The sequence below is a fragment of the Nicotiana attenuata genome, unplaced genomic scaffold (assembly GCF_001879085.1).
Source record: "Nicotiana attenuata strain UT unplaced genomic scaffold, NIATTr2, whole genome shotgun sequence".
Taxonomy (NCBI): domain Eukaryota; kingdom Viridiplantae; phylum Streptophyta; class Magnoliopsida; order Solanales; family Solanaceae; genus Nicotiana; species Nicotiana attenuata.
The window spans coordinates 136,751-150,922 of record NW_017671975.1 but is presented as its reverse complement, the minus strand read 5'-3'; the positions used below and the strand labels follow the sequence as shown (position 1 = coordinate 150,922).

Below are 14,172 nucleotides of genomic sequence, written 5' to 3'. Positions count from 1 at the left end.
TCAAAGACGTAATAAAAATATATTATTTTAGAAATTGGTTAGATGAACCAGTGACTGTGACATGATCCAAGACATTGCAACCTCTCCTGCTATAGAATTTTGAGGGTCCTCCTCAAAATTCTGCCCCAGTTAGATGAACGCATCTGACTGCTGCACATGCTGCGATCAGCTGAAATTGCTTCGGAATTTTGAGGGTCCTCCTCAAAATTCTGCACCAGTTTCTGATTGTGGGGGAAAACTAGGATTTTTATTGAATTCTGACCGAACCCACAGGGTTGCCTACGTATCCCATCTTAAACGGGAATCAGGTCGAGCATAGTTCAATTTACATGATTTTGTGAAAACATAAATAATTACACATAGTATAGTTTGACTGCATCTGAGTTGATCGATTTTGTCCAGACTTCTCCGTTCATTTCTAAATGTATGAGGGCTCTTCCTGTCAATACTCTGTGAACCATGTAAGGGCCTTGCCAGTTGGGAGAGAATTTCCCTTTGGCTTCATCCTGATGCGGAAAGATCTTCTTCAACACCAGTTGCCTCGGTGTGAACTGTCTCTACTTGACTCTTTTGTTGAACTCTCTGGACAATCTGTTCTGATATAGTTGCCTTGACACACTTCATTCATCCTTTTTCCGTCTATGAGATCTAGCTGCTCATATTGGCTCCTTATCCATTCTGTGTCGCTGAGCTCAGCTTCTTGTATGATTCTCAAAGAAGGAATCTCCAGTTTAGCAGGAATAACAACTTCAATACAATAAACCAGTAAGTAGGGAGTTGCCCTGGTTGATGTATGGACTGTGCAATAAAGCAAATAGCAGCTTCTCGTGCCATTGTTTGTGATTTTCCACCATCCTTCTCAGTATTTTCTTGATATTCTTGTTAGTGGGTTCTACGGCTCCATTCATCTGAGGTCTATAGGCTGTGGAATTCTTGTGCATGATTTTGAAAGTCTCACACATGGTCTTCACGAGATCACTATTGAGATTGGAGACATTATTAGTGATGATTGATTCTGGAACTCTGAACTGGCAAACAATCCGGTCGCGGACAAAATCTTCTACGACCTTCTTAGTTACTGCCTTGTAAGATGCTGCTTCGACCCATTTGGTGAAGTTATCAATAGATGCCAAGATGAACCGATGCCCATTTGAGTTTGTAGGCTCGATTGGACCAATGACATCCATTCCCAAGCGGCGAATGGCCAAGGTGAGTTTGTTGCATTGAGCTCATTTGGAGGCACTTTTATCATATCGGCATGTACTTGACATTGGTAGCATTTTCGTACATACTAGACGCAATCTCCCTCCATGGTCATCCAAAAATAACCGGCCCTAAGTATCTTCTTGGCCAAGACAATGTCGTTCATATGCGGTTCGCAGGTTCCAGCATGTATCCCCTCAAGTAGCATATAATATTCTTTTGCGTCAACACACCTTAGCAATCCCAAATCAGGAGTTCTTCTATACAAGGTTCCTCCGCTGTGGAAGAAATTGTTGGACAACCTCCGAAGCGTACGTTTCCAAGTATGATTTGCATGATCCGGATATTCTCCTTTTGCCAAATATTCTTTGATATCATGAAACCAAGGCTTCCCATGTTTCTTCTTTAACATGGGCACAATACGCCGGTTGGCTATAGATCTTCATGAACCTCTTTCTCAATTCCTGCACATGGTGCAAATATGGCAATATTTGGGAATTCTTGGTGGCCTATTCTCCTTGTACCTGGTGCACAAGCAAATTTTAATCACCCCTTACTAGCAGCTCCTGAATATTCATGTCGATGGCCATGTTGAGCCCTAGTATGCAGATTTCATACTCTGCCATGTTGTTGGTGCATGGATATCTGAGTTTAGCAGATACCGAATAATGTTGGCCAGTTTCCGATACCCAGATGACTCCAATGCCGATTCCCTTGAAATTTGCCGCTCCGTCAAAGAACATTCTACAACCTTCGTAGGACTCAGCAATATCTTCTCCTATGAATAGCACCTTTTCATCGGGAAAATACAATTTCAGGGGTTCGTATTCTCCTTCCACAGGGTTCTCAGCAAGATGATCTGCCAGTGCCTATCCCTTGACTGCTTTCTGAGACACATAAACAATGCCGAATTCGCTCAACAGGATTTTCCACTTAGCCAGCTTGCCAGTGGGCATAAGTTTCTGAAAGATATATTTCAAGGGATCCATCCTTGATATGAGGTATGTTGTGTAAGCAAAGAAGTAATGCCTCAGCTTCTGAGCTATCCAGGTCAGAGTGCAGCAGGTACGTTCCAATAGAGAGTACCGCGCTTTATATGGAGTGAACTTCTTACTCAGGTAATAAATAGCTTGTTCATTTCTCCATGTCTCGTCGTGCTGCCCCAGAACGCAGCCGAAGGCTCCATCTGGCACTGCAAGAAAGAGTACCAAGGGTCTATCTAGCTCTGGCGGGACCATGACTGGTGGTGTTGATAAGTACTTCTTGATCTTGTCAAAAGCCTTTTGGCAATCTTCAGTCCAATTAGTTGCAGCATCTTTCTTCAACATCTTGAAAATCGGCTCACATATAATTGTGGACTGGGCTATGAACCGGCTGATGTAGTTTAGCCGTCCTAGAAAACTCATTCCATCCTTCTTACACCTCGGCGGTTGCAGCTCCTGGATGGCTTTGACTTTTGACGGATCCAATTCTATCCCTTGGCGGTAGACGATGAACCCAAGTAACTTTCCGACAGGAACCCCAAATGCACATTTTATGGGGTTTAGTTTCAGGTTGTATTTCCGTAGTCTATCGAAAAACGTCCTCAAATCCGCTATATGATCTGTGGCTTTCTTGGATTAGATGATGATGTTGTCCACATATACCTCGATCTCCTTATGTATCATATCCTGAAAATGCTAGTCATAGCCCTCATGTAGGTTGCCCTAGCATTCTTTAGACTGAATTGCATCATCTTATAATAGTATACTCCCCATGGTGTAATGAAAGCCGCTTTCTTAGCATCCTCTTCGTCCATCGAGATCTGATGGTAACTGGCAAAATAATCCACAAACGATTGGATTTCATGCTTGGCACAATTGTCGATTAGGATGTGTCTGTTTGGAAGTGGGAAATCATCCTTTGGGCTGGCCCTATTGAGATCCAGATAATCAACACAGACCCTATCCTTCCCATCCTTCTTTGGAACCGGAACGATGTTGGCTAACCAAGTTGGGTATTCAACCACCCTGAGGACCTTGGCTTTGATATGCTTAGTAACCTACTCCTTGATTTTCAGACTCACGTCAGGCTTGAATTTCCTGGGTTTCTCCTTCACTGGTGGACACGTTGGGTTTGTGGGAAACTTGTGAGCCATAATAGATGTACTTAACCCGATCATATCATCGTATGTCCTCATACCCTTTCAAGAACTGTGTGTACTTCTCTTTTTCTGATCGCGACAAGTGGATGCTGATGCGGGTTTCCTTGACAGTTTCAGAATCTCCCAAGTTGATTATTTCTGTTTTGTCCAGATCGGTCTTAGGCTTGCTCACAAAGTCTTCAACTTCTCTGATAATTTCCTCGGGTATGACATCTTGTTCTTCCGAATCACTATCCTTTTGTCGTGTCGTCTCATTACATGTCATCACAGTTGTTGGTTCATCGAGATAGGAAATGGTAGTGCTGTATAGATAAAAATGTGAGAGGAAAATGGTAATAATAACTATTGATTCATTGAAGCATTAAATAGATTTTCAATAATTTAAACAACATTTTCGGAACATTGGAAATATTTATTTAAAACAAAATGCCAAAAAGGGAAATCATTTTTCTTAGAAAATAAACAAAACAATGTTGTTCAGCCTAGCTACCCCGGGATTCGTCGGGCCCTGGATGGTCTGACGGTCCAATTCTTGAGGAATGGTCCTTTCTCCACAGCCCGGATGGTAGGGCCTTCCTCCTCCTCCTCCTCCTCAACAATAACACAACAGTCCATGTCCTCATCCTCTAAGAATAGGTTCCTTAAGGCTGCCGGTGTTGCTTTCTCCTCTGATCCCCATACAATGTCGCCCTGTTGGAAGGTCTGACTCAAGTGCGGTATAGGCTGCTCCAATGGATACTACGGACCACGCCATGGTGGTGACCAGTTCCTGTACTCTTGCCAAGTGTATCAGTATCCCAGGCCAAAAGTAGTGCCATGATGCTTCGGCTGTATTGGCTTGGAAATGCCCTGATGATTTTTGCCAAGACCTTTGCCAGGCTCATACCCTCTCCAGTTCATCATGTTTTCTATCTTGCTATCCCACCACTTATCTTTGTCGATTGCATTTACCCGCTCGATATGATGATAAGTTTCTCCGCCTAGCTTTCTCCTATTCTCGACCATCGGATAGTCTGACAGGTGTAAATGGGGTTGCTCCCATCTCCATGGATAATCACCTACTGATGGTTCCACTCAAACTTCACTGCCTGATGCAAAGTTGATGCCACAGCCCCTGCGGCGTATATCCATGGTTGTCCCAACAACACAATGTAGGATGCAGATATGTCCAACACTTGAAACTCGACATCAAACCACGTAGGCCCTATCTGCAGAGAAGATTAATTTCCCCGATGGAAGCTCTCTATGACCCATCAGATGCCTTCACGTTCATGGTCTCTTCTCGTATCTCGTATAGGCCTTTGCCCAACCTCTTCAGTGTTGTCAATGGGCAAAGGTTCTACCCAGGGCAACTTGACAGGGGGAATGGACCAGAGAGGAGCTGATCCTCAAACCTCGAGGGAACCTGTCCATGAACTTGTTCCTCAGCAACAAAACGTTGAAGGAACACTTATGGGAAACTTGTGAAAGCTTACAAGTATCAAAGTTCTCATCCCATTAAGAATATAGTTACTGATCCAACTTCCGAAATCAAAACCATATCTTCTTTGAATAATCTTTGTGCTTTTGATGCTCTTTTTTATCTTATTTAACCTAAAAGTGTTGCTGAGCCTTTGTAGGATGTGATCTCGTCCAAGTTCACACCTCAAATCAAGTTTATGAAACAGTCGATTGCAATAGTACCCAAAAAGGAGTTAGGGTCAAATTCCACATGGAGCTATATGTGGGAGTTAGGAGTATATATTGTAGTGTATGAGTTTGAAATATCTCAATTTACACTTCCACAAATTGGGTTTGGTTCTATGTCTATTTTAAACTAAGATTGCAAAACTATGAACTGAAACTAAGAAATAATTTTTGTTGTTTTTCAAGGATAGAAAAAGGCCTAAGACTATGACCATAACCTAGGTATTTGCGTAATGCGATAAAGACTTTTACGCTCGTTTTATTGACAGGGGTGTATTATAGCTCACAACACTATGCTGCCCACTCAATACCTCTCGATCAGAGAGTGGTTTTGCCCAATTTGGCTTTCTCAAGACCAAATGGATATCTACCAAAACGATTGAAAAGAGCTCAAGTCGGGTTGTTAGTATCTCTAGGTTTAGCCCTTTAATTGGGTTAGTCAATTTCTCAATTGACCCATTGTTAGCTAGGTTAACCTAGAGTAGGTCCCTCTTTCTCAACAAGAGACAGTCAAATAGGTATGAATTAATATTTGCAACCACTAATTCTACAAATAAAGCATAAACCAAGCTAATAACACACACCCATTCATAAACAACCATAAACTTAATCACCCATAAGGTTTACAAACTAGGGTTGGGTCACAACCCTTGTAAAAATCTAGCTACTCATACTTGAAATTGAAGAAATAGACAAAGAAATGATAATTAAACTTATATTGCAAAATTAAAATGATAAAATCCATGTTAAAATATCCCAAAATATGAAAAACTACTAAAAGCAGTAAAGAGAAACGACTACTGCAGCTATTGATGGAAGAAGTACCTAAAAAAGAGAAACTCTTCTATTTATAAAGGGATGGAAATTTCAGATGAAAATGCCCTCTCGGAGGTTCTGCGGTCGCAGAATTCCATGTGCGGTCCGCACTATTTCTTCAGCATGACAAGATTGGAAATCTACGGCCACATAATTCTAGACTGCAGCCGCACTGCACTCTTTCTGCGGTCCAAAGATTTGTAACTGCGGCCGCACCTTGCTCTTCTGTGGTCCCTGCAATTGTAACTGCATCCGCATAGCTCTTCCTCTATGGCCGCATAATAATTGTGCGGTCCAAACCTTTGATGGTCTTGAAATGCAGACTCTCTGAACTTTGCTCCTGACCCAGCTTCTACGATCGCACAATTCATGTGCGGACCGCACATTGCACCCGTCTCTGATGGATTTTTTTTCACAACCTGCAGCCGCAGATGGTATTCTGCGGTCGGCATTTTTGTGCTTTGATGCCTTTTTTGTCCTTGAGTTAGATTACTCCTTTTGAGTTGGATTTCATCTCAGGAGTTTATCTTCCAATATTCCTGCGATTAAGCTTATTTCATTAGTTTTTGGGAACACAATTAAACGCTTTTAGACTAAAAACAAAGCTAAAAGGCGCTAATAAGTAGTCAAAATCCCCACTTATCAACTCCCCCAAACTTAAGCTTTTCCTTGTCCTCAAGCAAATAAAATTGTTCCCACTTCCACAAGTTAAGAGCCATTCCAGCTAATCAACGGTGAATCAATCACACATCAATTGGGACAAATAATTACCCATACCACTTATAAGCACAAATAGTTCTAATGTGACACTTGAGTATCAAGAGTTGACTTTATTCATCAAGGAAGCTCGATCTTTTATGTAGGTCATTGTGGATCCCGAACTCCTTCTCCTCTTCTCTCTGTTTGCATACTTCAGATAAGAATATAGCACTCAATTCAAAGATTTGCGAAAAGTTCACTCATCTCTCTCAAAAGAATGTTGCATGTACGACTTTAAGTACCATAGGGTTTCCCCTTATGTAGATCACTACTAATGTAAGTTCACTTGGCTTGAAATCACTTAGGACTTTTTCGGAACGTAATGAAGGCTTTTGGACCAAGGTTGGATATGCTATGATTGAATGAGTGCATCTTCCCTTAAGAACTTCATTTTCTTTTCTCGGTAAATACTTTGCCAAATCATTGAGGCATTTTCTTTTCCTTAGGGAAACTAGAGAATAAACTTCACTCTTTCTTTGTCATGATATTCATTTCTCCTTCTTTGATTTCTCCATGCTTTGCATCATTTCTTTTCTTTGAATCCCTTCAACTCTTCAACTTATTCACTTTCTTTTTGTAGTTTTCTTGTTGTTCTTTATTTTTCTTGCCTTTACTTCTCTTTATTTCTTTCCTTTTTTTCTGCCTTGATACCTTTTTCAAACGCCTCATCTCTCCCCCAAACTTACTTTTTTAGTCAATTGTTTCACAAGAATGTTAAGGAAAGCTCAGGTGCCAAGAGAGGGTCACGACAAAATGGGTAAAGGCTTGTAACATGGTCATCAAATGAGAATGTTTTTAGGCTCAAATGGGTTGACTAGGGATAACAACATTGGTGGGCAATGGAAAATTTCAAGCGGGTCAAGGAGAGCCTACAATCACTTCTCAAGCCAAGCAAAACTTAAAATTTCGCCTAGAAACACATTCGGGGCAAGTTCTAGACCATTCACACGGGTACTTAGACTTGCAACAATAACATCTCACCTCTCATGCAGCTGAATTGTTAAAGGGGATAGAGTCGAGGGCCCACAACAAATATATTCAAGATTGAAAATCACTATGGTTCGATTAAACCACTCGATGATTGCCTAAGTCAACACATGAGTCAAAAGGTCACTAACTAAAACTATTTCTTTCCATGAAAACTTGTTTTTAACCATATGCACGTACTTATGTGTGTTGGTACCAAGTGAAGAATGTTTGACTCTTCGAGTATGACTCCATTAGGTCTTTTTATTCATTTTTACTACTATTCTTACCTAAACACCAAAAATGGACTCAATCCCTTAAGAAGGTTGTCATGCAATCCATCCTTGGGAAGAGTCACCCGGTTCACACAATAACCACCTTTATAAAGAACGGTGGTATTAAGAAAATCAAAAGCTTATTATCCATTAAAACATAAAAAGAAGCTATTAAATCAAAATGAAGCTACTAATTCAAAAAAAAAAGAAAATCATAAAGATAAAGAAGCTATAAAACAAAAAGCTATTGAAAGCTAAATGAATATACATAATGAGGGATGGAGAGAATATATACATAATGAGAAATAAGGAGAAAATAGTAATAAGTTAATTACATGCCAAATGTGTCGTAGTTCTTAAAATACATAATCATCAAAATGTCAAAGAAACTCCATCCCCCCTCCGAATAAAAATAAGCATTGTCCCCAATGCGTAACAAAATAAGAGTAAAAGAAGGGTGAGAGTGAAGAAACTCCCTATGGCTCTGTGTCCATAGCAGCGTCACCGCCATCAGTCTCCTCTAACTGGATCCCATCATCCTCGACTCTAGGAGTAGCTGGGTTGGTGAACATCTGGCGTACCGCCTTTGGAGTGTCGGCAGCCAGGTCTGGCTCGTCAGACTAGCCAGCTGGTGCCACTGGAACTGATGGTGTTTCTGGTGCTAAAAGGGCTGGATCTATCAGCATGTCAAATGGAAGATCTCCAGCTGCTGCAATCTTGGTCACCTCTTTCTGCAGCCTTTCAACTAATTTCTTGGATGCGTGGAATTTCCTCAGTTTCTTTACTTGCTTGCCCAGCTCCTCAATTGCTAATACATGCTATACCAAGGTGTTCATTATAGTGGTCTGGCTCTCCATGAGCTTCTTCAAAGTCTCCTTCACTGTCGGAGGAACCTGGGGTGCCGGAATGGATGACTGTGCTGCAACAGTACTAGATATTGTATAGGGGTAAAATCCGAGAGCCCGATCTTACGGACATTATGTCTTTCCGTAGGTTCACCTCGAAGGCTCGGCGGCACAGCTCGAGGTTTCGAGTTCGATGTTTCTTTATGAGTAACTTCTGGACGGCATACATCGACAGTTATCATGAAAAACAGGAAGTTCCCAAGGCCCGCGACCAGAACTGGCAATACGTGCAAGAGAAAAACTAGTCTGTACCAGACTAGTGAATAGCTATGCCAGCTATATTTTTGTATATGGTAAAAATCAAAAAGCCCGATTCTATGGTCGTTGTAGCACTTCGCAAGCGCGTCTCCAAAGGATCGAGGCATGGCTCGAGGTTCGACCCCGAAGGCTCCTAACGTTCAACCTTGAGGTAGTGCAAATCGATGATTATCACGAGAGAGCGGGAAGTTCCCAAGGAACGTGACCAGAACTGACAACACCTGCAAGAGAAACACTAGTCTGTACCAGACTAGTAAATAGCTGTGCCAGCTATATTTCTTTGTAATAATTACTCATGTACTATGTTTGGATTTCCCTTCTTATACATAAGGGATCCTTGTCATTTTTGTAAGATATATAGAACATTATACACGTGTAGAACACAATACACAACATTGAATACAAGAACATTCTCTGCTCTCTAGCCTAAATACATTCTCCCTTGATTCTATTATTTTCATTTATTGCTTACATTTATTGTGTGCTATTAATTGTTCTTCATTTATTGTTCATTATTGATTATAAAGAGCCTTCATCAAGGCTCTCAAAGCTGTTAGCCCTTCACCGACTGTCCATAACTTACCATCGAGCTCGACCTCGAGGCCCCTTATAACCAGGCTCGAGGCTCCGATTCTCAGCCACTCGGTTTGCTTAAACATACTATCTCCAAGCTCTTATCTTATTTTCTAGTCTCTTACTTAGCAACTATTGCTTAATAACTAGCATAAAAATAAATCACGTATTTTTAGAACCACAAAATCAAATGTAATTGATATTACCATTTTCAAGGTTAAATAGTTTGGCGCCCACCGTGGGGCTAAAAATAATAGTGGTTGTTTTCTTGATGGTTTACTATATAACGCAAGTTATCTTTCACACTTTTTCTTGTCCAAAGCATCTTTGATTTCAGGTCAAAATGTCTAACTCAGTGAACGCACATGAGAACAATGGTCTTGAGGACCATGGAAAGATTGGTGTAGCTGTTCCAGATATTGGTATACCGCCACAAAACCCTGAGGACGCACCAGAACCAATTCCCGTGGACGTGGTCTTGCGTAACGCCTAAAACGTCGATATAATCTCCCGTACCAACAGGAGTACACACAAAGAGAAACGAAACGAAATGGAAAAACCTCAACACATCATCCATATGATCATCAGAGGGATCGACGTTCCCAAATGGCCCGTTATCAAGCGGGCAAGGGTTTCCGTCACAAAGGAAGGGCAAATCCGGGGTCGCATGATCGAGGACGTCCTCGCCTTCAGTGACGAGGACTTTGAGACCTTGTCCCATCCCTACAACGACGCGCTGGTAATTTCATTTCTCTTGAATAACATTCAAATTAAATGTGTACTCATGGATCCAGGTAGCTCGGCCAACGTGATTAGGGCGGAGGTGGTGGAGCAGCTCGAATTGCTCGATCGAGTCATACCTACCTCCCGAGTCCTCAGCAGTTTCAACATGGCCGGTGAAACAACGATGGGGGAGATCACCCTCCCGGTCAACGTGTCCAATACAGTTCGAAACACAAAATTCCATGTCATCGAAGGTGACATGAGATACAATGCGTTACTCGGAAGACCATGGATACACAACATGAAGGCAGTACCATCAACTCTTCACCATAAAATAAAGTTTTCGGCAGAAGACGGGGTAAAAACAGTATATGGAGAACAACACGCGGTGAAGGAGATGTTTGAGTTCATGAGGAGCCACCAACCCCAATACTCTCCACCTCGGAGGAGCCGGGAGGACAAACAGAGCCCCGAGAACGATGAAGAAGACTTCCTGCCCCCCCCCCCCGAACCTTTATTTCCCCTGAATCGGACGCAACAAAATCAACGATGGAAGAGCTGGAACAAGCCATATTGGTCGAGCATCTCCTAGTTGGAAAGGTATACCTGGGAACGGGATTAACCCCCAAACTCAGGAGGAAATTCATTCAATTCCTTATCATTAACATCGATTGCTTTGCGTGGTCCCATTTAGATATGACAGGGATCCCACCAGAAATAACCACCATCAACTAAGTGTCGACCCCAGGTTGAAACCGGTGAAGAAAAAAAGAAGACCTCAGTCCGAGGTAAAACACGCGTTCATCAAGAATGAGGTAACAAAAATCCTCAAAATAGGATCTATTAGGGAAGTAAAATATCCTGAATGGTTGGGCAATATGGTGGTAGTTCCTAATAAAGGGAATAAATTAAGAATGTGCGTAGATTATAAAGACTTGAATAGAGCATGCCCCAATGATTCATTCCCGTTGCCCAATATCGATCGCTTGATCGATGCTACGGCCAGCCACAAGATCCTCACCTTTCTCGATGCCTACTCGGGGTATAATCAGATGAACCACGAGGATAGGGAAGAAACTTCGTGCATCACGAAGTACGGTACATACTCCTATAATGTGATGCCTTTCGGCCTAAAAAATGAGGGAGCCATATACCAACGCCCAGTTAATAAAATGTTCGAAAACCAAATAGGCAATTCCATGGAAGTTTACACTGATGATATGTTAGTTAAGTCCTTGCGCGCAGAGGACCATTTAACTCATTTGCAGGAGACATTCGACATCCTCAGAAGTTACAATATGAATCTTAATCCCGAGAAATGTGACTTCGGAGTGGGTTTCGGCATGTTCATAGGCTTCATGGTGTCAAATTGGGGGATTGAGATCAATCACGATAAAATCAAAGCCATCGGAGAGATTACGATGGTGAACAACTTAAAGGCCGTTCAACGGCTGACTGGGCGAATTCCGGCTTTGGGCTGATTCATATCAAGGTCATCGGATAGGAGTCATCATTTCTTCTCCCTACTCAAAAAGAAAAACAGCTTCGAATGGACTCCAGAGTGCCAGCGTGCTTTAGAAGAGTTGAAGCAATACCTGACGAACCCACTTTTACTCCACACCCCAAAGGAGGATTAAACACTATATTTGTAGCTGGTTGTGTCCGAGGTAGCGGTAAGTGGTCTACTGGTTCGAGAAGAGCAAGGTACGCAATTCCTTGTCTATTATGTAAGTCGGACCCTGAGAGATGCAAAAACAAGATATCCGCACCTAGAAAAGTTAGCTCTTGCATTAATAAGTGCATCTCGAAAGTTAAAGCCTTATTTCCAATGCCATCGTATTTGTGTTTTAACAGCATATCCTCTCCGAGGCATATTGCATAAGCCCGAATTATCGGGCCGTCTAGCCAAATGGGCAATCCAACTCGGGAGGTACGATATCGAATACCAACCCCGTAGGGCTATCAAGTCCCAAATTCTGGTGGATTTTATGGCCAACTTTACACCTACCCTCATGCCCGAGGTAGAGAAAGAACTTATAATAAAAACGGGCACATCTTTAGGGGCATGGACCTTGTTCACAAACGGCGCCTCGAACGTGAAAGGGTCTGAACTCGGTATAGTCCTGAAGCCACCTACGGATGACATAATTTGGCAATCTATAAAAACTACGAAATTGACTAACAACGAAGCCGAGTACGAGGCTATGATTGCAGGTCTGGAATTGGCCAAAGACTTAGGAGAAGAAGTCATCGAAGCAAAATGTGATTCCCTTCTGGTAGTAAATTAGGTGAATGGGAGCTTCGAGGAGACAGGATGCTGATACCTACATAGAATTCAAGTCACATTACACCGCATCAAAGAATGGACCCTGCTCCACATACCTCGAGAGCAGAATAGCGAGGCCGATGCCCTCGCAAACCTGGGGTCATCTATCGAGGAAGATAACTTACTTCTCGGGGCTGTTGTTCAGCTATCCAAATCAGTGATCGAGGAAGGCCACGCTGAGATCAACTACACCAGCCGAACATGGGATTGGAGAAACAAATATATCGATTATTTGAAAGGTGGGAAGCTACCCGCTGACCCAAAGGAATCGAGGGCTCTACGAACCAAAGCAGCCGATTCACGCTCCATGGAAATGGAACTCTGTACAGGAGAACCTTTGATGGGCCTCTAGCGGTATGTCTGGGGCAGGGAGACATAGATTATGTGCTCCAAGAAATTCATGAGGGTACGTTCGGAAATCATTCCGGTGCCGATTCCCTAGTCCCAAAAGTAATCAGAGCAGGCTACTATTGGGACAGCATGGAAAATGATACCAAAGAACTCGTCCGTAAGTGCGACAAATACCAGAGATTTGCCCCAATGATTCACCAACCCGGTGAATAGCTACATTCAGTCTTGTCGCTGTGGCCATTCATGAAGAGAAATGGACATCGTAGGACCTCTGCCGATAGCACCAGGTAAAGCTCGATTTATTTTATTTATGATTGACTACTTCTCGAAATGGGTGGAAGCGCAAGCCTTCGAAAAGATAAGAGAAAAAGAAGTCATTAACTTCATCTGGGACCACATCATGTGCCGATTCGGAATTCCTTCCGAGATAGAATGTGATAACGGGAAACAGTTCATCGGAAGCAAAGTAACACAGTTCCTCGAGGATCTTAAAATCAAAAGAATCATGTCAACACCCTACCACCCATGCGCAAACGGCAAGGACGAGTCCACGAACAAGACCATCATTCAAAACTTGAAGAAAAAGATAGAAAGTGCAAAGGGAAAATGGAGAGAAATATTACCCGAAATACTATGGGCATATCGAACAACTCCAAAATCAAGCACAGGAGAAATGCCTTTCTCTCTAGTATATGGAGCCGAGGCTTTGATACCAGTCGAGGTTGGTGAACCAAGCGCCAGGGTCCAACACGCCACCGAAAGCTCAAACAACGAAGCCATGACCGCGGCTCTTGAGCTATTGGATGAAAAGCGAGAAGCTCCGCTAGTCCGAATGGCCGCCCAAAAATAAAGGATCGAAAGGTACTATAACAGGAGAACAAATCTCCGACATTGCGGAGTCGGGAACTTGGTCCTGAAGTCACCCTGAACACTCGAAACCCACATGAAGGAAAGCTAGGCCAGAACTGGGAAGGACCGTACTGTGTCCTCGGGTTAATCGGTAAAGGATCCTACAAGCTTGGCACCATGGAAGGTGAACAGCTTCCAAGCAATTGGAACATATCAATACTCAAACGTTACTACTGCAAAGGTGTCCAAAGGAAGATGCCGAAACAACCCCGGGCTCGAAGACCTTGGGTTTTTAAAGCATGCGTTGCACTCTTTTCCTTCGATCGGATTTTGTCCCAA

The 14,172-nt window shown here is 42.6% G+C and overlaps 1 protein-coding gene across 1 annotated transcript; it reads right to left on the bottom strand.

Moving 5' to 3' along the window:
* Nucleotides 1-1,577: 1,577 nt before the first annotated feature.
* LOC109211134 lies at nt 1,578-2,531 on the bottom strand. Its single transcript, XM_019374633.1, has 3 exons — nt 2,318-2,531; nt 1,866-1,981; nt 1,578-1,667 (listed from the first exon to the last, which is right to left on the bottom strand). The coding sequence occupies exons 1-3, from the start codon at nt 2,529-2,531 to the stop codon at nt 1,578-1,580; spliced, it is 420 nt and encodes a 139-aa protein (XP_019230178.1).
* Nucleotides 2,532-14,172: the final 11,641 nt, after the last annotated feature.